Source organism: Coregonus lavaretus, assembly GCF_964263955.1.
Source record: "Coregonus lavaretus genome assembly, chromosome: 8".
In the NCBI taxonomy this organism is placed as follows: domain Eukaryota; kingdom Metazoa; phylum Chordata; class Actinopteri; order Salmoniformes; family Salmonidae; genus Coregonus; species Coregonus lavaretus.
In genome coordinates this window covers 13,252,162-13,277,323 of record NC_139995.1, presented here as the reverse complement: position 1 = coordinate 13,277,323, position 25,162 = coordinate 13,252,162, and the positions used below count along the sequence as shown (strand labels likewise).

The window sequence follows — 25,162 nt, the reverse complement described above, 5'->3', positions numbered from 1 at the left end:
AGCAAAGTGGTTAAGGCAGACAGGTTGCCCACTTTAGACATGGCTCATTTGAATTTGTTCCAGCGTGTTCCACCAAGTGTCTGGTCAAATTCACTCAATTTTTACCAGAAAGGTGAGATTTTAACCTTTCTTGGAGTATGCAGAATTACTAGTTATTGTTTATGGTCCTCTCATGTTAAATACTTACTTTCGGGGATTACGTAGATTACATTTTAGATTACATGTAGTTACATTTATTAAAGATTAACTGCTCCAGTCAACATTTTCCATTGAATGCCCTTCTCCCAGAGAGTAGGCCTACATGAACATCAGACTCATAAGAAAACAACAAAATCTTAATCCGACAGGAATTTTAAAGGTGAAGGTTATGATGAATCACTAATGTTGGATCTGTCTGTGTTCCAAAGAATGCTTCCTTGGCTATTCATCTGTAGAGTACAATAATTAGAACCAGACGCAAGATTCCATGTTCTGTTGTGTTGTGGTTGTATGAAGCAGTCATTACAGTCCTCATGTTCTCCCTTTAGGCTATCTCAATATTCTCAAGATAGAGTGAAGAGAGTGAGGGACACAGTATAGAACCATACAAATCCCATAGTCCTCTATAACCTCCAAACGGGTGATTACTGTAATAACTTCACTCTGAATAGTTCAAACCTGATTGATCATCAACTGCTCATTTCATTCTCTCTGTAGGTGACCTACCTGTCCAAATCAACCTCATGCTGCACAGGGATTCAAATCAATGCATGTCAACAGGGCCTGCAGAGTTTAAACTTAAAAGCCAAGAATAACAGATCCAGGATTTTAAAAATGTCGAAACTAATTAATCAACACAGACACTCTCTGTCTCTCTCTCTTTCTCGCCTTCTGTCACATACACACATGCACACACTCAGACACACACACATGCACACATACACAAACGCGCGCATGCTCGCACAAATCTAATTTGATTTGTCGCATGCGCCAAATACAACTGGTGTCGACTTTACTGTGAAATCCTTGCTTATGAGCCCTTCCCAACGATGCAGAGTTTTAAAATAATAATACGTATGAAATATTAACACAAGAAGAATAAAATAAAATACACTAGAATGGAGCTACTGTATATACGGGGAGTACCAGTACCAGATCAATGTGCAGAGGTACGAGACATACGCATGCACACACACACTCAGATACGAGGCACGCATGCACACACACACACTCAGATACGAGGCACGCATGCACACACACACACTCAGATACGAGGCACGCATGCACACACACACTCAGATACGAGGCACGCATGCACACACACACTCAGATACGAGGCACGCATGCACACACACATTCAGACACATACACACACGCATGCACACAAACCGATTCGCAACACACGGATGTGTTCTGTAACTCAAATAATTATTTCAAATACGGTCCCAAAACATTACTGTGTAAAAGAGGTTAGCCAGATGTAAAATTGGAAAACAATGGGAAGCATAGCACGATGTCCTGTATTACTTTTCACGCTTCTTAGTATTACTCATGCTATAATTCCTAGTTTGGATTCAGACAAACTCATTTTGAATGCAGATTAATTCAATTCTCAGCCTCTACAGAAGCCAGCTTATTAACCACATTTAAATCACACATATTTACAGTTAGAATACGTTGGAGCCATTCAATAAAAGACATGTTGCAAAGGGAGCACACCAGCGTAGTTATTTAACCTAAACACACTGTAACTGTCTCCCTGCAGTTATAATAACATAAATTGTGCATATCCTATAACTTAAACATCACTCCACACACCTCATCCAACCATTCCTTCGATTACATTTAAACACCACTCAGCCATATTGCCCCAACTCATTAAAATAATAAAAGTCCTCCTGTCAGGTTGCCAGTTCTACTGTAGTGTTGTGGCTGGTGGTTAATTGCCTATGCATTTTAAATGATTGGAGGTAGCAGCAGTGTGCTGTGTCTCTCTGATTTGACTGTGTTTGCATTCCTGTGTCAACTGGCTCCTCTGCTCTGCTCTGCTCTGCTCTGCTCTCCTCTCCTCTCCTCTCCTCTCCTCTCCTCTCCTCTCCTCTCCTCTCCTCTCCTCTCCTCTCCTCTCCTCTCCTCTCCTCTCCTCTCCTCTCCTCTCCTCTCCTCTCCTCTCCTCTCCTCTCCTCTCCTCTCCTCTCTGCAGGGTTGTGCAGGGCTGCATGGCAGGCTAAGCCTGAATGGATTTCTGCTTGTTGGGTCATCAGTGTTCCTGAGTCCCCACTGCACGCCTGAATGTCTTTCAATTTAGTCCCTCTGATAACTCTTGCTCCTTCCAAGAGATAAATGTTTAAATATAATAAATGACTTCAACTATTTTAGCATCCAACTGTCTCTCCCGCTCTCGCTCCTTCTTTCCCAATCTAGCCATCTCTCACAGTTTATATGCTTTGGAAGGTTGATTTATTCTGTCCAATTTATATTTGGAAGATACAGTAGGTAGTCAATATGCACTAGCCACAATATTTCCGTAATCCCAGCACTATTAGTTCTGTTATCTTACAAAGAGCAGAACATCATTTTGACCCCGTTCCCATGTTTTTTATATTTGTAGCATTCCATAGCCTGATAAGCATTGCCGTATTTAGTTATTAGTGAGACACTCGGGTTCCCGAGTGGCGCAGCGGTCTAAGGCACTGCATCTCAGTGCTTGAGGCGTCACTACAGACCCCCTGGTTCGATTCCAGGCTGTATCACAACCGGCCGTGATTGGGAGTCCCATAGGGCGGCGCACAATTGGCCCAGCATCGTCCGGGTTCGGTCAGTGTAGGCCGTCATTGTAAATAAGTATTTGTTCTTAACTGACTTGCCTAGTTAAATAAAGGTTAAATAAAAAATATTTGGAGGAGAGTTATTTCTGATAGGAATGTGCTTTTCTTGATAAGAGGGATTGAAGATGTCACTTGGGATGATGGAAGAAGTGGAAAGAGAGTAGATGACAGTTACAGAGTGAAAGAGAGAGGAGAGCGGACACAGACGTGATGATGGAAGATTGTTGCCGTTTCCCCGCTAGGCCTCGCTGTAGCTGCGCCACCATTGGTCCTCTGTAGCTCAGCTGGTAGAGCACGGCGCTTGTAACGCCAAGGTAGTGGGTTCGATCCCCGGGACCACCCATACACAAAAAAAATGTATGCACGCATGACTGTAAGTCGCTTTGGATAAAAGCGTCTGCTAAATGGCATATTATTTATTATTTATTATTATGTTTAGGACATGGGCCAATCCCAGCGAGATGAGCTCCCTAATCAGCAGAACGGTTACCACAGATGTGTCCTCACCGTGGGGGATGGACGGGAATAGGAGTTCAATACCAATACAGTATCAGTTCTTATGGATCCATCGTACACACCCTGTCATCTCAGCCTGTCGGTTCTACCCCAGGCTGTCAATCATCTCTTTGAGTGGGATGCCCTCAGAATCTCTCCCAAGGAGAGCTCTGATTGATCTGCCTTTTTTCTCACTCTCCTCTGATTGGTAGAGGGACAGAGCTGGTGAAAATCCCTCTTATCTTCTAATGAATAATACAACAGGACGTTCACTCTCATCACAGAGCACTTTGGATTGATGAAGAGTTGTTTGGTAGTTGTATACCAACCTCACTACACACTTTTGGAGTCCTGCACTGTCATCAGTATTGGAATGCACTTTTAGGCAGAGCGAATTATGACCCATGACTGCCTTTAGATTAATACGATGATTTGAAAAACAATCTTCTCATAGTACTAACCCCAGCAGCCTCTTCTTCTTCATCCATCTCCTGTGTAGCTCAGCGCAGCTCCATGGCTGTCCTCCTCCTCCTCCTCTGTAGGTATGCCTCAGTCCGCTCTCAGCAGCCTGCCATGATTAGCCAATAAATAACTAACTGCATGTCATAAATCAAGCGGCGAGGCTCTGTCACTGTGATTTCCACAGCATTCCCCCTTGACTGATCACTTGAGTGTACAGAGAGAGGAGAGTGGGAATGAATGAGGCCCTCGGTATGGAGCAGAGCTGGGACGATGAGCCTTATTAAAACCATCGTCTGGAATATCCACAGCATTATCTACTGATACCTTTACATATTGTAGCTCGCCTGTTGAGCTCAGGGAACAATCCTCTCATGGTGAAAAATGGATAGAAATCAGTTTGTTTTAGGGTCGAGACTTGCGATAAGTATTGTTATTAATTACGACACTGATTCCACGTCTGCCTTTGTACAAATGACACCTTCCATTGTGCTGATGATAATCCAGTCAGTTATCTCTATCTCCCCTGTGTGTAGATAGGCTCAGCCCTTTATCGCATAGCAGCCCTGTAATCGAGAGAGGGGAACAGCGGAGGAGGGGAATTACATTTGACATCAGAGAGTTCGTGGAGTGGGAGCTTTGTATGACACATACCTTTTGTGTCAACATTACTTAGCCTCTCAGCGTGTGGGACATTGTCCTGTAGCCTACTCCATATCTGGCTCTGCTCCACTTAAACCTGGCCTGTCAACAGGGCTCTTGCTAATTAAGGAACAGCTACATTGAGATAGAACTTGCCCTGCCCTTACCACAGATCTAGGATTAGCCCCCAATACTAACTTTTACCTTAAGGGGCATGAGAACATATCTGACCCTGTATCAGTGGTTAGGACCAACCTCTATCTACTCCCCAGAGAGAGAGAACACATGTATATATACATAATTGTTACAACACTGTATATATACATAATATGACATTTGAAACGTCTTTATTCTTTTGAAACTTCTGAGTGTAATGTTTACTGTTAATATTTCTTGTTTATTTCACTTTTGTTTACTATCTACTTCACTTGCTTTGGCAATGTTAACATACGTTTCCCATGCCAATAAAGCCCTTAAATTGAATTGAATTGAATTGAAAACACCCAGCAGGGGGCAGAAGAGAGACAGAGGGAGGAAAAGGGGGGGTGGGAGGAAAATATTCACTGGGGCCATTTGAGTCTCTCTAATCAAGTCTACAATTCTCTGTTCTATTCTCCATTCAACAGTCCCCTGAGCCTCAGGTACACACTAACCCCCACCACTCCTCGACCCCCCCTAACTGCCTCGCAGGCTGGGTTTTATCTTAATCCTTATCATGGCCCTTGGCATTACGCTCCGCAACCCCTGTCTACCGTTATCTTCGAGTGGAGAGACCATGTCACTGTGTTGGGTGTTAGCTGCTCTGCTATCAAAGATGGAGGAAGGATGGATGTGGGAGAGGAGAGCGAGGCTTGTGTGAGAGTGGAGTGGAGTAGCTAGGGAGTACTGGAGCGACAGACAGACAGACGTACATAGGAAGGCACTGAGTTTGACAGCAGATAAAATGTCCTCCCTCCAAGCCTTATCTCAGTCAACATAGGGCCCACTTCTGGGATGGGACTTTATCTCTGTCAGAGTTCAAGCCACATAGCCAGCAGGGACCCAGGCTATATTTGATGCGTAAAAAAACCTGGTGATAGCGTTTGGCTTGGAGTGTGAACCAGGTTGTATCTCCTCCTGTGGAATATGTAATAGGGTTTAGCTCTGATAAAAGATACTAGCACTGCTGCCAGAGGATGATTGGAATGTAGTTAGGTGTGCTCGCAGCAGGGCTGAATAAAGAAGTGATTTATTCCCTTCTATCAAAACACAGCTCGGTTGTTGAATATTCTGTTTCCTAGGCTTAGTTCCATTGACTGTGTGGAAGGTTCAGAGAGAGAAAGTGAGGCAGCCAAATGGCAGATGAAGAATGAGAGCTCAGTTTCCGCTCTGTGCCGTCGACTGTGTTCTCCATCAATGCCACTCTGTCCCAGTGTGGCACACTGCCATTGCTCGGGCCGGGTGGGGGAGGGCAAAGGCCTCTCTCCCCCCACTGTCACTCAAGCATTTACATAAATGTCCCTTTTCCCCAACTGTGACATTTGCATAAATCCTGTGTGAAAACTTTGACTCTGAGTGTTGACGCTAAATGGATGTTGTTTAGCTCAGAGAGGGCTGGATTGGGAGAGACGAGCTGTGGGAAAGAAGAAATAGCCTCCCTTGACATTCTCATTTACTGTAGTTACACACTGGAGTTGAATCACATTTCCCACACAGAAATACATGACATACCTCATTCTCATATTGCATCAGTCAATTCCATGGTTCTGCACCCACGGTAACGCACATAGAATACTTCTTTTTCAACTACGTTTATTTTAACTGCAATGTGAAAGCATCCCCCTCTTCGTTCAATCAGCTCCTCGTCCTTCAAAACAACCACTCTTCATTTCTTCCTGATCTGCCTGTTCGTGTCTACGGTGGCCAATCTGTCAGTTCTCATTCAGCGGGCTGCTCCAACCTCAGACAGGATGTGACATGGCTCTCCCTGGAGTGGCTGCCTGCATGTCCTGCCGTAACCGGGTGTTGCTATGACACCGCAGTCACTATGAGAAGATGTGGCGAGAGTTTTGACCTAACACACGGCTGAGCTCTAACAGTCAAGTGCTCCTCCTCCTCCTTCTTCTCACCCTGACTGACTGATCCTTCAGTCTCATACAAAGGCTGATTATGGAACCATCTCACAGACTTACAGAGACCCATCCTACATTATCTCACAGACTTACAGAGACCCATCCTACTCTATTTCACAGACTTACAGGGACCCATCCTACTTTATCTCACAGACTTACAAAGACCCATCCTACTTTATCTCACAGACTTACAGAGACCATCCTACTTTATCTCAGAGACTTACAGAGTGTGCTGAGGATAAGTCGATATTCAATTAACCCAGGCAGACAATCATGGTGACTGTTTATCGATAGCTCTTTTTAATTGCACACCTCTGGCACACTTAATTACACTTCCCATTGCTAGCATCAAACTAGTGAACAAACAAACAACCACAACATTGGGGGAAGTTAGGAAGGTAGCGAGAGAGAGGAGGATAACTCTCCCTGGTTAAAGGGGAGTCTGTCTGTTGGATTCACTCCTAATGCCAAAATGCATGTCTGACATTTCTTTACATTTGAGACAGAGAAGGACTTTGTGTTAGTGAGATACCGTGATTATGCCCTGTTATTGATGTCTAGCTGGGACACAGGTTGACCCTTGACCTCTGGAATCATTCAAAAGCCCAGTGTATGGAAGCCCCGCCCCCACCCAGGGTCAGAACAGACAGACAGTGGTTTCACACTGCCCCACCATGGCTCCCCAGCTGTCACTGTGTTTACACCTTGTGAATGCGAAGCAGACATGTTCAAATGTCAGGCTCAAGAGACCAAACATGGGCTGATGAGACAGTTCAGTTATGCAGAGACTGTTCTCCATGCTCTGATGGTGATGGTCACACTCATTCATCATGGATGTGTAGCTTTGACCAATTTGAACAGAGATTGTAATATGGTTATGATGAACTGAGATGTTAATCTGTGTACCGTGTCAGTCAGATATAGCCATGCTGTATTAACTTTACTATACCTACGTCACATATGTAATGTACTGTATGTCAAAGTATTGTGCTAGTGAAAGAACTATAATGAAAACGTGTTGTAAGTGCTCTCGGCAATGTCCTGCTGGTTTTTTATAGATGTCCATCATTCTGCAGTCTACCTTAGAGGTAGCCTGAGGTAACAGACTACACTGGTCCTCTCTGTCTCTCTGCCCCTGTCACGCCCTGACTCAGGGGACTCTTATATGTTGAGTCAGGGTGTGTATATTCTTTGTGGTGTTTTCTATGTTTTGATCTATTATGTGTAGATCTATGTTGGCCGGTGTGGTTCCCAATCAGAGGCAGCTGTAGCTCGTTGTCTCTGATTGGGGACCATACTTAGGCAGCCTATTGGCACTAGATGGGCATCCAGCCAGGACGGGGTGTGCCGGCTCAATGCTCCTGGTCTCCAGTACGCCTCCTCGGTCCCGCATATCCTGCGCCAGTTCTACGAACTATATCGCCAGTGCGCGTGCACAGCCCAGTGCATCCTGTGCCAGCACCCCGCACGTGTAGTGCGAAAGTGGGCAGCCAGCCAGGACGGGTTGTGCCAGCTCTCCGCTCTAGACCTCCAGTCCGTCTCCACAGTCCGGCCCGGCCTGTGCCTGCTCCTCGCACCAAGCCAGTGGTGCGCGTCGCCAGCCTGGCCTGTTCCTGCTCCTCGCACCAAGCCAGTGGTGCGCGTCGCCAGTCCGGCCCGGCCTGTTCCTGCTCCTCGCACCAAGCCAGTGGTGCGCGTTGCCAGTCCGGCCCGGCCCGTTCCTGTCCCTCGCACCAAGCCAGTGGTGCGCGTTGCCAGTCCGGCCCGGCCCGTTCCTGTCCCTCGCACCAAGCCAGTGGTGCGTGTTCCTAGTCCGGTCCGGCACCGGTCAGCTGCTCCACTCCGGAGCCAGAGCAGTCCGCTCCACCGGTGCCTGATCCAGTGCCGGTCAGCAGTTCCACTCCGGAGCCAGAGCAGTCCGCTCCACCGGTGCCTGATCCAGCTCCGGTCAGCTGCGCCACTCCTGAGCCAGAGCAGTCCGCTCCACCGGGGTCCAGTCCAGCTCCAGTCAGCGGCTCCACTCCGGAGCCAGAGCAGTCCGCTCCACCGGTGCCTGATCCAGCTTCGGTCAGCGGCTCCACTCCGGAGCCAGAGCAGTCCACTCCACCGGTGCCCAGTCCAGTTCCGGTCAGCGGCTCCTGTCCAGACCATGACGTCAGCCCCTCTCCAGGTTCGGGGTCTCCCACACCAGGGTCCAGACAGGGCCTGGCGTATCGTGGGAGGAAGGAGAGGGGAAGCAGCGCGCCGAGGTCCAGACCAGACCAGGGGCGCAACAGGGAGGTGGAGAGTGAGAGGTCGTCACGCCCCGAGCCGGATCCGCCTCCGAGGCGGAATGCCCACCCGGCCCCTACCCTGTTATGTTTATGTTGTGCGGTCGGAGTCCGCACCTTTGGGGGGGGGGGGTACTGTCACGCCCTGACTCTGGGGACTCTTATTTGTTGAGTCAGGGTGTGATTTTCTATGTTGTATTTTCTATGTTTCGATCTATTATGTGTAGATCTATGTTGGCCGGTGTGGTTCCCAATCAGAGGCAGCTGTAGCTCATTGTCTCTGATTGGGGATCATACTTAGGCAGCCTATTGGCACTAGTGGGTGGTGGGATCTTGTTCCGTGTAAGGTATATTGTGTGTGCTACCTTGGACTTCACGTTTCGTTTAGTTTGTTGTTTTGTCGAGTGTTTATTGGTTTAATAAACATGTACGTATATCACGCTGCGCCTTGGTCTGACGCGTCATTAGACGAACGTGACAGCCCCCATCTCTTATACTCACCTCTCTCCATCTCTTTTTTGTCTGTCCGTCTGTCTCTCTCTCTATCTCTTTCTCTCTCCCTCCCTCTCTTTCCCTCTCTCTCTCTCTCTTTCTCTCTCTCTCTCTCTCTCGCTCTCTCTCTCTCTCTCTCTATCTGTCTATCTCTCTTACAGGGATAGTAAATGTCTCCCAGCCTGAGCCCAAACTAACTGGTAGACTACTACAGTATCTGAGAGGCACAGAGAAATTATGTGCGAAAGCAACAGCAGCTGCACCACATTACTTTACGGGCTTCATTTCAAACTAGGGTGTGGTGGAACTGCAGTAACCTCCCAGTGAAACTGTGATCTTCTACCAGAACTGTCTTTTATACCGACTCCCTGGTCTCGCCCTGGCCCTGCCTTTGTCTGCCTCTGCATTGTGTGAATGCCAATGAGCACACTGACTGTTATCACCCAACCTAGAAAGTGGCACAGAGTGACGTGTTTTTACGTTTATCTCCCTGACTTTGTTCACAGACACAGGGAATATACATGTTTAACACTGCTCATAGAATCAATCCAGATATATGGTTTGATCAGGGTGTTACAGAGGTGTGCTGAATTGTAGCTTTGCTGAGAAGTGTTGATGATTTCTCTCGCTATAAAAAGGCAGTACATATCCAAATCTCTGTGGTTCACAAAACCGTCCATCCCTCCAAATAGGAATTGATCTGGGAGTGTTTGTTTGTTGGGCTTAAAGATAATTCTCAAACGGGTAATCCTTTGATCAAAGACATAAGCCCACAATGCTCTTTAGCTGGGGCTCAATTGGAATTCTCCCAGCCTATCCTTCTTTGTGTTGACCCTTATAAGTGAGCTGTGCTGTGCCTCTCTTTCTCTGTCTGTCCTCTGCTAAGTTTGCTCTCAGGGTTAACATGTTTTCCTCTTAGCCGGGCTTGAGCCAGCCCCCTTTTCTTTCCTCCGATGTGGGGGTGAGCTTTCCAGGGACAAAGGGATGAATATATAATGAATAGAAAGAGAGGGGGTGGGAGTGACAGAATGACAGCGGGTGTGTGTGTGTGTGTGTGTGTGTGTGTGTGTGTGTGTGTGTGTGAGAGAGAGAGAGAGAGAGAGAGAGAGAGAGAGAGAGAGAGAGAGAGAGAGAGAGAGAGAGAGAGAGAGAGAGAGAGAGAGAGAGAGAGAGAGAGAGAGAGAGAGAGAGAGAGAGAGAGAGAGAGAGAGAGAGAGAGAGAGAGAGAGAGAGAGAGAGAGAGAGAGAGAGAGAGAGAGAGGAAAGATGAAAGACGAGAGAGAGGCGCGAGAGAGAGAGGCGCGAGAGAGAGAGAGACGCGAGAGAGAGAGAGAGACGCGAGAGAGAGAGAGACGCGAGAGAGAGAGAGACGCGAGAGAGGAGTGAATAGATATAGAGCACTTGACAAGTGTTTGTCACAGGGAGCAACATTACAGCCAAGCCCAGAGAGGTGGGGAGTGGGAGAAACAAGCTTTTCATCTCCCCATTAAAGAGTGGATTACTAACTCATTACAGGCTGTCTGTAGGATGTGGGATACATGAGGTATTCTGTAGTTCGAGAGTTTGAGGAGCGGCGCTCGGCTCAGTCTAACCTCCTCTAACTCCCCCATCTCCCCTGGTGCTGCAGCACATGGTACGTTCCGTTTAAAAGGGTGCATGTCATCTCTCTATGCGCTGGGTCCTCTCACAGAGCAGCTGCTCACAGCACATTCTCCTCGGCAGGAACATTCACTTTCCCTAAACCGCCTGCTGTGTTTGATCTTTCTCTGTCTCTCTTTCTCTCTCTATCGCACTCACTTTCATTCTTTGGCAAAACACACATAGTCACACACAAACAGACTACTGGTCAGGGACAGGAGGAAACTGACTGTATGCAGTAACAGGTAGACACAGTATCTCTCTTCTGGCTGAACGGAGGGGAGAGAAGAGGAACTGGCTGCTGGCATTTTTATGTGTGAAGTAATCTGTGAGGGAAGAGGAGGAGGAGAAGAAGGAGAAGAAGAGGGGGAGAGGGTCTCAGTCTCTTCATCCCCTAATGCTCCACTTGACACCATGCTACTCTGTGTGGGTTTGGTCCTCAGGGGAAAATCCTTAAAATGATGGAAGACAACAAGCAGCTGGCTCAGAGGATCGATGGGGCCATCCAGTCTGCCAGTCAGGAGGTGACCAACCTGCGCTCAGAACTGTCGGCCACCAGCCGTAGACTGGCAGAGCTGGGGGCCAGCAGCCCCCCCCTCGCCCCTGGAGAACAACCACCAGCATCACCAGCACAACCACCATGATCATGACAGCCTCCGCTACCGGGGTGAGTTACACTCACTGAGTGTGTGTGTGTGAGTGTGTGTGTGCCTGTGTGTGTGCGAGTACGTATACCTCTACGTGTGACTGTTTTGAAAACGAGTGTGGGAAGTATTTGGGGAATGCGCAAATGGACGACGGGATGACTCATCTCATTCCACTGTTCCTCCGCTAACTTATTCCTCGACTGGATAACTCACAGCAGCCTGATAGGGTTAGGGGAGCGGGAGAATGGAACCAGGGCAAGGAGGGGCTACTCCTGGTCTGCTTTCCCAGGCAGCGGTGGAGTCTCTGTGAGTTTCTCTGGGGCTACGCTCCCCCTGGCTCTGGCTCCGTCCCTGGCTCTCTCTCTGTCTGTGTTAGCTGGGAGAGAAGACAGTTGCTACCAGACGCTCCGGCATGAGTCTGGCGCCACAGCACACTGTCATGAAGGGGAGAGATGTGAGAGCAGTGAGCACATGGTTGATCAGGATGATCTGGACAGTCATACTCATGTCGCTTCATTCACGTCATAGCAGGCACTAGGCAGTGTCTCTTCAAGTTTGCTCATAGATGTAGTGTGGTAGAGTTTCAGAGCGTGTGTGTTCACTGAGCTGTGTGTGATGGGATTTATGACAGTAGGATGTAGTGGTTTGTGAGTCTGCTATTGACCTATCTTATTATAGTGCCACTGAGAGCTGGCAATTGTGGATGTCAGCTATGTCAATGTCAGTTTGTAAGTAGGGATGTCTCGGTTGGTGTAGGCTGTGTGTTTGTCAGGTGACATCAGAGAGGAAGGGACTGACACCCCTTCCTTGTAGCCTCAGGCTGTTGTTGTTCTGTTTCTGACTGAGTTTAGATGCCAGGGAGGGGAACAGGGGGTATTGAGCTGGTGGCTCTGTGATGCCTCTAAGGGGCTCTGTCTTTCTGATGGTTCTCTCTGTGTGTTGGGCAGAGGGTGTTGAGCAGAGCAGCAGGTGATATCAGCTGGAGATGGTTGGCCCGCAGGGTTTAAAGCACAGCACAGAGTCGACTGGTCAGTGTGAAACATCCACCAGCTCCCCCAAGCTTGCTCTTCTCGCTTGGTGCTGGGTGGACAGACTCTCTGTTTGAACAGGTGCCATTAGCATGTTAGCATTCCCACACTAAGTGGATGCTATCTGAGGGCCACTACAGTACACTGGGACTGTGGGAGACAGTCTGTGGTTGGGTTCAAAGTGTGACTCCCTGGCCTCCCTCCCTGGCCTCCCTCCCTCCTTTTCAGTCATGCAGTGTTAACTTGGAGCCTCAGTTCCGCATTCTCACATTCCTCTGCATCAGGGCAGTGGTGTCATGCTTCCTGTTCCCTGGCAGGGCGGGCGACAGGGCAGCTAGTCATGTGACTGGAGTTATGTGAGGCTGATTAGGCAAAACAGAAACAGATACACACGTACCTCTCACCCCACTGCATCTTGGGAAGGAACTCAGTTACATACTCTCACCCTGGAAAGAAAGTGGCCCACAAAGCTGACCACTTATACTGTCTTTGTTTAAGGACATCTTACAAGATGAGGCTTAAGATTGTTCATGTGTGAGATTTAGATTTCTCTGATTTCTCCTCTTAGTCAAATGGATCCTCTTAGTCAGAGAGTTATCTGATCAATCAGCTTCAGCACTCAGTGGATTAAGAGATTAAGAGTTTGTGAGGTGTTTCCTTCTCCATGTCAGGATATTTGTTAGTCTGTTTGTTAGTCCTGCCCTGAGCCGGATCAAGGCTAGCGGACAGACAAGACTTGTTAGTATGCACGGGCTGACTTCTGTAAATATATTCTACTGTGCAGAAATGCCAGGAATTTTTACTGGGTTTCACCTCTGTGGGACCTCAATAACATCAATGACAGATGTCCAATAAGGCTATAAAACTATAGCGCAATCTGCTTCCTTGCCCTTGGAATCTGCCCTTCTAAAACAAACCACTGGCTGACATTGACACAAAATTAAATCACCACTCACCAGCCATGATGGCCCAAACTCTCCCTAACTTTGAACCCCCTCAGAAGTAGCTTCAAAGTGGCAGCCCACTGGGCACACACTAGTTGAATCAACGTCATTTCAATGAAATTACATTGAACCAACGTGGAATAGACATTGAATAGACATCGGTGCCCAGAGGGAGCAAAGCCAGTGTGTTTGTGATCTGACTCGTAGTGAATTTGCATGCATAAATAAGCCAATGTGAGAATTGCACTGTTTTGTGCTTGTGTGTAGCACAGTATTCCACCCCTTATAATACAGTAGTATTTATCTATCTACAGTAGGAGGCTGCATCCACTGTGCTGCTGAATATAACAAATGACCTGCCTCGTCTTATTCCAGGCGCTGACACTAATGTATTCATCATGGGGGTGATGACACCTCGGCATTATTGGCTACTATACTTAATCCATCACTTGGATGTCTGCGATCTGTTTAGCGTTCCTAAACGATGCTGATGTTCCAGTGCCAATCAACTACATTACTGTCGCCCCTAATACGTGTCTGACTGGGGGGGAAAAGATGGTGTGAAATAATCGCCTCACACCCAGCACGTCTGAGCCAGAGGAGCGGAAGAGTAGGACCAGAATGAAAACATTTTTGTCCTCTAAAATCAATGCACTGTAAGCCTATTCCAGTATATGTAGTTGTGGCTGTCTGATCATCAGGATCCTGCAGACACTGGGTGAACGTGCACTCATCACAGACTCATGGGAATCTGCCAATGCGACTCCATAAAGCTCCTAAAATGCATCCGTAAAGAAGGCAGCCTTCAGTTAGTCAGAGAGACAATTCTGTTCCAACCGGGGGAGAATACAGGGATGTAGCTCAGTTGGTAGAGCATGGCGTTTGCAACGCCAGGGTTGTGGGTTCGTTTCCCACGGGGGGCCATTATGAAAAAATTAAAAAGCAATAATGTATGCACTCACTACCTGTAAGTCGCTCTGGATAAGAGCGTCTGCTAAATGACTAAAATGTTTTAAAAAATGTAAATCTCACTTACAACAGGCTGGATTGTGCTGAATACGAGGGGAAATAGCTGTAATATGGGCTATATGTTTACCAGATGATGTTACATCTGCCACAGGGGGTGAGTGTCGGTCATGCTCAAGGTTGGAGTGAGGGATTGGCGATTTAACTTTGTGTTTGAAACATTGTTCGGGTTTTAATCTGATCTGAGAGAGTTCTTGGTGGGCCTGGGAAATGGTCCGAATTTTAGTGTTATTGTGGGATTAGTGATGTGGTTGGAATGAAGGACAAGCTATATTCTCTGCACCCTACTGAAGCATGGAGAGGATTGTGGACTTTTACCGGCTAAAAGACCCCTTCGATAGTCCGTTGGAAAGGGAATAACCTCCTACACTTCTTAATACAAAGTCATTGATACTCAACTTCTCTCTGCAGATGAGGGAAGTCAAACCATGTTAGTTTATGATGCCTACAGAGCCCTGTGAGTAAGATTAGTTCTCCCCATCTGGCCTGAGTTTGGTAGAGGCCTCAGCTCTCTCATTACCTCATGTTGATCTGGAGCAGCTCTGGGCTGGAGAAGTAGAACTAGAGGCTGGGAACAGAGCTGCAGAACTGCAGGGGAAAGCCCCACCTCCTCACCCCCTTTCTCCCCCTTCTCTCCTGGGACCACCCGCCTTCCTGTTCACTCTCCACAGAGAAAGTAGGCCCTGTGCTGAGCCAGAACCTCCCCCTCCACCCTCTCATCCCCCTCCCCCACCCTCCTAACTCCCTGCCTGGCCTCCCCCAGCCACGCCCTGTCTGTGGCCAATGCAGCGTGAGAGGAACTGTGTCCAAACAATAGCCTGAGGCAAGGCTGGCCTCTAGCTCTCTTTGTCTCTCTTTCTTTCTCTCTGTCGCCGTCTCCCTCTCTTTCTCTCTCTCTCTCTCTCTCTCTCTCGCTCGCTCTCTCTCTCTCTCTCTCTCTCTCTCTCTCTCTCTCTCTCTCTCTCTCTCTCTCTCTCTCTCTCTCTACCCCCCCCCCTCTCTCTCTCTCTCTCTCTCTCTCTCTTCCCCCTCTCTCTCCAGAGGAAAGGCTAATCATCCCTTCAGCTCACAGAGAGCTCCAGGGGCTCCAGCTCCACTACTAGCCCATCCCCGAGGCTCTGAGGCAGTGAGGCATCACCTCACTTGGGAAGAATAGGAGCTGGAGCCCTATGATGTTGGCAATGGCCTTGTACGATGAGAGAGAGACAGCCCCAGATCGAAGAGCAGACAGCCCCAGATCGAAGAGCTAGAATCTAATACGTTTTCATTCAGTGCACTTTCTTTTGGAGAAATACTGTAAAACCTTACTCAGAGTTTGATGAATTGAAGAATCGAAGAAATTAGATTTTGCTGCAATACTTTAATTGAACTTCGGATTTCATGTATAGAAAATAGGTCTGCAAAATCAATTGCACACATGCAGTTTAGTGTGTCTCTTGAATAGTCTAGTATGATTTGTGTTTACATTGTCAGCCATTGTTCTACAGTGCCTGGTAGTGGCTTGTAATACATAATGACTCTATTGTTGTCTGCCTGTTTCCTCTGTTAATAAGGCCTGGTAATGAGTCCATTGAGACAGAGCCAGGCACGTTGCAGACAGACAGGCCTGTATCTGTGTGAACAGTAGTACCATGCAGACTGATAGAGTGATGAGGAACAGAGATGTTCCATCCTGATTACAAGATGTTTAAGTGTTTTTGAGGAGGAAGCCGGCTGGGTGCAGGTTCTTGTTTAAGTTAATGTAGGGAAAGTCAAGAAATGTGAGATGGAGATGTTTACATATTGGTTTAGTCACCATCATTCAGTTGAAGGTCGGGGTTGAAAAGGTATTGGGGTTAGTGAAGCGGTGTAAAGAGGGGGTTGTGGATTCCATTGGGGTCAAAAGTTCCTGATGAAAAGTGACTTCAGCTTGTTTTGGAAGATGGAAGACCAGGAGGGTCAGAAATGTGTCCCTCTTTCTACCTGGTGAGGGGACACACCTCCCCTCTGGGGCCCTGCCTGCCCTGGCTGGTGAGGGGCCACACTTCTTCCTCTGGGGCCCTGGCTGGTGAGGGGCCATACTTCTCCCTCTGGGGCCCTGGCTGGTGAGGGGCCATACTTCTCCCTCTGGGGCCCTGGCTGGTGAGGGGACACACCTCCCCTCTGGGGCCCTGCCTGCCCTGGCTGGTGAGGGGCCACACTTCTCCCTCTGGGGCCCTGGCTGGTGAGGGGCCACACTTCTCCCTCTGGGGCCCTGGCTGGTGAGGGGACACACCTCCCCTCTGGGGCCCTGCCTGCCCTGGCTGGTGAGGGGCCACACTTCTCCCTCTGGGGCCCTGGCTGGTGAGGGGCCACACTTCTCCCTCTGGGGCCCTGCCTGGCGCTGCAGCTGGTGGCGGTAGCTCTTCTCTTCAGCCGGGCAGCAGATGGCCTCGGTGGCAATGCCAGGCAGCCAATGACATCAACTGCTACTTAATGGAGCCGACTGAGGCTGAGGCGGGCAGCAGAGCAGAACCAAGAGTGAGGAGACACACTGAGCCAAGCTGATACTTTCACATATTGGAGCTGGAAGTCAGAGAACGTCAGTTCAAGGAGAAACTAAGAGTGTTTTTGAACCATCAAATTAACTATTTGATACTGTAGATTCCTTCCCATTATAATTCCCTGCCATTGTGATGATATTCTTAATATGGTTAAAGCAGCGCTTTACATAGATAGCTAGATGCCCCTATCTCTAGTAAATTCATTACATTCATGAAAGACAACGTTTTAATGGTTTTCCACCCTTCTCTAATTCTATTCCATTTTCCTACATGAGTTAGATTAATAGTTAAGACATGGTTTAATGGGGACTTCCTGGGTCTGTTGTGGTCATGGCTGGGTCACGACTCTGACTGTCTGAGGATGCCCTTTATTAGCTGGGACTAGGACTGAGCTGGGGCAGCTGCTGCTGTTGCTGCATGGGAAGATTCCTCCATTCTCCCTCTCTCTTCAGTTCCCTCCCTCTCTTCAGTTCCCCTCACTTGGCCCCCTCATCATGACATTATCAGCAGTGACACACTGCATATTTCCTTTCCCCCCCATAGATGACGATGGAGAGAGAGAAGAGCTTTGCTACAGGAAGTGAGGCAATAAGCATCCTTCATGTCCTTTCTGTCTTGGTGGGAACCTGGTGTTTATTACGCCCCAAATGTCAGAGCGGAGAGTTCATTTGATGTATTGGGTGAAATAATGCTTCCTGTTCCGTTCTATACAGATCTATGGGACATGCAATCTGCAGCATATGTGTATCTGGAGAGTATCAGGAGGGGGGTCCAGGGAGGGGGTAACCATCTCACTGAGGATGGGTCAACCCTGTTACTGTGTGATTGTGATTCTAGGAGACACTGCTTTAACTAGGGGGACTGGGGCTGGTGCAGGGGCTGGTGCAGGTGCCTGCCTTGGCCTATGCATGATTTAACACTGATGAGATGAGAGCAGACAGATTGAGTGTGTTCCTCTGTGGGGGTGGATGGAGGGGGGGCGTCTCTCAAGGAACTGGCTCCTCTCTAATGATATGGACAGGACAGGCCTGTGTCCAGAGGCAAGTGGACCGTGGTGAAACAAACCACTCTGGGATTCTGCTGTGTTAGACATATTAAACAGAGTGGGAGCAGACGGCAGAGAAAGGATGTTTAACAGTGAAGTCCAGTCCAGTGCACTCCCTGAGTGGGTGTAGTGTGGCCAAGTGGCGGTACTCTCCCTCTCTCCCTTCGTCCCTCCCTGCCTACTTCCCCTCTCCCCTTCCTCCTCCTCTTCTCCACAGGAGGCCCAGATAATGATCCCATGTTTAAGAATCCAGCTCCCCTGTCTCCCCCTCACCGGCTCCACACATCTAACCCTCCGTTTTCACCTTAAATCATCCAAATCTTTGTTGAGTCCAGACTTCAAATGGCTGTAACTTAGTGAGAGTTTGGGTGGAAGGCTCGGGCATGCAGGCGCTCCTCTGAACAGTCTCTCAGCTCATCCTATTAAAATGCCTCATTGCTTTGGCAGAGGAGCCTTTTATTGCTGCTGGTACATATTGTTGCCTTGGCTACAGTATACATCCATTCTCCAATGAGCAGTGACTTACTGCATGCGCAGGAAAATTAGTTTGAGGAAGTGCAGAGGCAGAGCCTACTGTGTCCAGGGGACACAAAGCGTGACATTCCAACCATAGCACCGCCTGGAGTTTGCTAAACGGCATTGGCACTTGGATTGGGACCGGTGCTATTGTCATATGACACGAAAATAGAGGTATTTGGCCACGCATAACAGCGGTTGGTTTGGCCTTCGAAAGAACAATGCAGGAAATACCTCATCCCTACTGTAAAATATGGTGGTGGATCTTTGATGTTATGGGGCTATTTTGCTTCCACTGGTCCTGGGGCCCTTGTTAAGGTCAACGGCATCATGAACTTTACCAAGTACCGGAACATTTTAGCCAAAAACCGGGTAGCCTCTGCCAGGAAGCTGAAACTTGGCCGCAAGTGGATCTTCCAGCAAGACAATAACCCCAAGCACACATCAAAATCCACAAAGAAATTGTTAATTGACCACGAAATCAACATTTTGCAATGGCCCAGTCTCCGGACTTGAACCCAATTGAAAACCTGTGGTTTGAATTGAAGAGGGCAGTCCATAAGCGCAGATGAAGGATATCAAGGTTCTGAAAAGATGGAGGAATGGTCTAAGTGTTTTCCAATCTCATTAAACATTTTAGAAAAAGGCGCAGTTTTGAAAACAGGGGTACCAATCATTTTGACCCCTATCTTTTTGAGAATTGTTTTTATTACTTGTTAAGCAAAATATATTTCTCTGAGTAATTGTATTAGTATAAAAGAATAAGAATGTAAAAAATGTTTTGCATACAATACAGTTCAGTATTTGTATTATTTATTTTATACAGTCTTTTTTGCTCATCTTTATTAAGGATCCAATAATTCCAGACCCCACTGTATATGCAAAAAACACATTTCCAATTCACACGTGTATGAATACACACTTGGACATGTGTGAAATAGGACAAATATAAGCACCCACCAAGTTATTATTATTACACACACCAGACCCGACTGTGTTCAACTTGAAGTATAGCCCGAGGGCTGAATCGTGACTTGGAAAATGCTCAGCGTAACTCAAACTTTCACACAAATCCTCAGTTGACATCGATTCATGATTTATACGAAAGTTGGAGTTACCCACGCATACATCAAGTCCAGGTGTCAGGCTAAGTGCGTGCTGGTTTGCGCTGCAGCCCAGCTGTCATTCACAGAAAACTCTGTTAGATGTATTCTACCTAAATGAATGCCAATGGAGTCCTGTTGGGCACTTCTAATTGACCTCCCATAGAGTTTTTCTAGATACCTTCTCTCCTCCCAGACTGCAGCAGACAGTGGTGATGTTTTAAACACTGCACTCCACTGCTCACTGCTCCAGTCTGTTCCCAATAACCCTGGAACTAATCAAATACAAGTTTGGATTAATCAATTTGAGCAACTTTATGACAACAACCATGATTTAGTGATTCTAATACTGTGTGCACCTTGAAAGTTTGAGTCATTTATTTTGTGTCGTAAAGTCATCAACATCAATGCTCTCTCTTTCCATCACATGAAAATCGGTTCTGAGTACATTTGACACATCATTATTACAGGAGTCTCTTCCTCCTTTTGAATTATTTTTGTCTGCCTCTGAAAAGTGCTAGCAGGTTTCTCCGTTTTGTAAGCTGAGGAGGCTCTACACAAATATTGACCTGGATCCCAATTACCCTGACATTATGACGGCACGTGAGACACAAGCACACAACCACACACACAAGCACACAACCACACACACAACCACACAACCACACACAGTTTATCTTCTCCGAGGCCTGTGTTCCTGTATGTCTGTAAATGGAATGTGTTTATACTGTCTGTCTGCATGCCTCCTCAAACCAGATGTGTTTACTTACTATTACCCCAGGAGGTTGAAACATGAACTATTTGGAAGACAAAGTTTAGACAGTTGTGGTCAAGGACTTGTGAGCTAACTAATCCTTGTCAGGTCATTACATCCATCACTGTCCTCTCTCACTAATGTTACTACACTTAAATTGTGTAAATACACTCCAACTTCAGGCAGTTGAGATGGCATACTGACATCCAAATCAGACCATCCCCTTTAATATCAATACCAACCATCCCTAAACTCTATACTCCAATTCCTACCCTAAATACAGACTTCGCACCCTTTATAGTACTGTAACTCCCAGCCAGGCACACCCAGCCCTCAGTCTCTGAGACAGTGCTTAATGCCTATTCTAAACCCTCCCATTCAATCCCTCTCCCATTATTATTCCGGGGGCCCACCCTCTACTGTTGCCCATATTGGCCTTCTCATAGTCAGGCTCATAACAGCTCCTTAGAGGACATATTCTAGTGGTGGAATCTTCCATTCTGGCAACCGAACAATGAATTCCATTCAGCATGGCCGTTCCAACTGGTGGATGTGTGGTTTCGGGGGGATTCAGACTGAAAGGTTTCCCACAAACCCCTCTAATTAACCACGACCAGAGACTCAGCTGCTCGCTCCGTCCAGAAATGTGCTCCCCAAACCAGAAACGCTTCTGTTCCATCCAGCCTGCTCTGTGAAACCCTTCCATATTTCCACAGGCGGGCGGCGGGCAAATGTGCACTGTACCAGAGAGAGAGAGAGAGCTAATGGGAATGAAACTTGAAATTGGTCTATTTCCTCCAAATGACATGGTGAAGGTTGGGCCATCAAAGCCTGTATATGCTGAGGAGAGATGGGAGATGCTGTCTGTCACTCTGTCTTGAGGAGGGAGATAAATTCTCCCATGGTTATTCCATGGTGTGTGAGCTGAGACAGACGTTATTACTTTTCCTTTATACGGTTAATGTGTGCCCCAGGGCCAGAGCATTGCCGGCTCAATCGTCCACATGAGAGGAGAGGAGTGTGGGTAATTTACTGTGCATGGCTGGTGGCTCAGTGAGGCAATCTGGAGAGAGGAGAGGAGAGAAGGGAACCACACTCCATGGTCTCACTGCTCCTAATGGACCAACAGGCTGGGGTTGGGGGAAGGGAGGGATAGATTTTTAGAGCAGTCCATAAAGCATGGTGCCTCAGTACTGTTCTAACAACGGCAAACATAGGTATCATTAGGCTGTTATTAGGGGGTAATTTACCGGTGGGGTAAAACCACACCTACAGTCCTAAAGGAAAGTCTCTCCCTGGTGAGAGTGCTCTGCTTTTACCCAGTTAGCTGCAAGAGCTGGAGGAACTGTGTGTGTGCCTGCATGTATGTATCTGTGTGTCTGTCTTCCCCCTTCTTAGTTTGGTCCCACACACACAGAACAGTTTGACCCACATTAGCTGAATTCCCTCGATGACAGCCTGAGATGTGTTTTCACCCTGTTCTCCCTGAGAGAATGTCATTTTCAAAGGGTGTGAAAACGCAACAAGCTCACATGAGTAGAGAGAAAAAAAATGTGGTTCAATTGAAGAGAGGAGACAGAGACAGACTTCACACTGTAACAGGAGGAAAGTGGAGAGCAGCACCTCTTATGGGTGAGGTAACAGAGGTTATAGTATTGAGTCTCACAGCATATGAAGAGGATAGGAACATTTTAATAACTCAGAAGTTGTGTTCGGTGTCCTGATTGACCCTATTAGACTGAACCCCCCCCCCCCCCCCCCCCCCCCCCCCCCCAATACCACAGTTATCCCCTGGTAGGGCAGAGGGTTAATGATTTGACTGCAGAGCTGAAGATTGCAGGTTCAATCTCACATATTCTTTAACCATGTTTCTTTTGAAAAACACTAAAAGAGAGGATGTCTTTATTTCTTCAGACTTATAAAGTCAGAAATTGACTAACTGTAGATAATATAACATTGTGTAAAAAATGTTATGTTCAACTTTTTTAAAACCTGATATAATTCCTACTTTGAGACGCTTGATATGGTTCCCCCTGGCTTATTTTTCATGATCTGACAAGCAAAAGTGATCCTAGATCAGCGCTCATAGTCTAAATATGGGCCCAGGGGTACGCAGCATATAAAGAGCATGGGTGAAGTGATGGTGAATAACCCAGTTACCAGTATTTCCCTGGGTTAGTTATGTCTAAGAAGGCTAAAAAGGAAGCATGGAATTCCTGATTGACCGTACTGCCAAAGCTATGTACTGAAAATATAAGATGTAAGAGAGAGAGCTTCCCTGGTGGTACAGAGAGTAAAAGACCTGGTTTAGGAATCAAACATTGCAGGTTCAAACCCCCTATTTGCAGATTGTCAGCATATGAAGTGCAAAAAAAGATGGTTGTGTTTGTATTATTAAATGCTGTTCATTAAATTAAAATGCCATGTGTCTCTATATCACCTTCAAATGCAAACTTGACATTAAATCTGGAGGAAAAACATATTGGGGATTTACCAATCTGCTTTCTTATGCTTTAAGGAGCTACACATTTGCATGCTGAGAATGTTGTGGTAATATTAGGTAAACTGAAATATAACATTTTTCTAAATATTATTGAAATGTTAAACCTAAAACAAATTAACGCTATGAACGTCATAAAAACTGACTTATTTGGAAATTGTGGAACATTGTGCAACATTGTGGGAATGTTCTGTGCAACCTATGTGAATATCACTAGAATATTCTTGCAACAACCAGACAACTCACATAACTTAATTAAATGTTCCGGGAATCATTAAAGAACTTAGACCAAGTGTTCTGTCAGCATTCTTACAACATTATAGAATGTCCTGTGTAACCTAACTTAAACGTTGTATGAATGTCATCACAACTGAACATATTTTGTGTTTTGGGAACCTATCTCTCATAATGTACCCACACTTTCCCACAACCTAATTACATGTTCTGGGAACCTTTAAAGAATTCAGAATGTCTGTTCTGTCAACATTCTTGCAACATCAAAGGAATGTTTTGTGCACCCTGATACAAACATTATCTGAATGTCAGCACAACCTGACAGTTTTAGTGTTTAGGTCCCTATCTCTTGTCATATCCCAACAATATTACCACAACCTAAAGAAATATTCTGGGAACCTTTAAAGAACATACGAAATATACAAATGCAAAACATTCTATAATCATCAGCACGACTGGACAGTTTTTGTGATGTGAGAACTTTTACCAGGACCTAACAAATGTTCTGGGGACTTTCAAAGAACCAATTTTGGTTTGCTGGGGAGTGTTGACCTTTTCAGAAAGTCAATGAGAGCCCAATCAGGTTTCTGCTGGTTTCACTATGTTCCCGTACTGTTTGGCTGGCCTTAATGAATAAATAAAGTACAAGTACCTGCATAGAACAGTGCTGCAGCAGTAAGTAAAGTCAGTATCAGTCTAGATGATCAGGTTTGTAATAATTTCATTCCAGTGTACATGTGCTGTACAGTATTGTATAGTAAAGCATGTACGGGTCATACGGTATAGAGCATGTGGTTCTTTACCCATCAGACTCAACTGATGAGATCAGTTTCCCCTCTGAGAGTAAAGATAGCTGCATTTCTGCACCCCCTGTGTTTACATTTTCAATTACTGTCTTATTGGCATCTGACAAGCCAACACATTTTTACCAATCTATCTAGATGGCCTCTCCCATTCCCAATCCCAATTCTTAATCCAATCCAGAGGGGGAATTCCTGGATCCTGTTGTGGAATCAAACATCTCTCCACAATAATTACATACACATGTCAGGGAGGTTTTATGGTCCAGAAGTTTTGCAAAGTGTTTTTGGAAGTGGGAATGTGGGAATTTAGTTTCCCGCCAAGTGTGTCGTCTGTCCTATGCAGATGAAGTGATTAGACAGCTTGAGCAAGGCCATACACACATTCCATTAGCGCGTGACGCTCGTTCAGTTCGTAGTGAGCAGTCCAACATTTGGAGTGTTATCTTTGTTAATGTCCTCCATCATGTCAATGTCAATGTGACATTAGTGTTAAGCCTTTGTCGATGTGACATTAGTGTTAAGCCTTTGTCGACGTGACATTAGTGTTAAGCCTTTGTCGACGTGACATTAGTGTTAAGCCTTTGTCTACGTGACATTAGTGTTAAGCCTTTGTCGACGTGACATTAGTGTTAAGCCTTTGTCTACGTGACATTAGTGTTAAGCCTTTGTCTACGTGACATTAGTGTTAAGCCTTTGTCGACGTGACATTAGTGTTAAGCCTTTGTCGACGTGACATTAGTGTGAAGCCTTTGTCGACGTGACATTAGTGTTAAGCCTTTGTCAATGTGACATTAGTGTTACGCCTTTGTGGACGTGTTTGGATCTTTCTTTGTGGAATTGTAATGGTGGTTGTTTTGGTGCTTTGACATTGGTGGGTTGTGCTGTGTATGTGAGGCAGGGTTTTTTAAAGAGGGTGTTTGCCATTTGCTTTGTGACGGTGCTAGTTATGCCTCTTGAGTCTTCACTGTGGAAGTTGGCTGGCACAGTCACATTTTCAATTGTCTGTGTGTTTTCTTGCAAACTTGTGTTTCTTTATTTTCCATTTCTTTGTTCAAGGGTTGTCCAGAACTTTAAAACAGCAGCCTTGTCCAAAGTTGATTTATAATCCTTTACAAGCACAGATAGC

At 46.6% G+C, this 25,162-nt stretch overlaps 1 protein-coding gene across 1 annotated transcript in view; it reads left to right on the top strand.

The window, feature by feature from the left end:
* kaznb (kazrin, periplakin interacting protein b) overlaps positions 1-25,162 on the top strand; it is a gene marked incomplete at its 5' end in the record, with an annotated part of 125,205 nt that overhangs the window by 50,000 nt on the left and 50,043 nt on the right. The window contains 2 exon segments of the mRNA XM_084167022.1: positions 11,358-11,516; positions 11,518-11,581. Coding sequence (XP_084023148.1) covers positions 11,358-11,516; positions 11,518-11,581 — 223 coding nt within the window.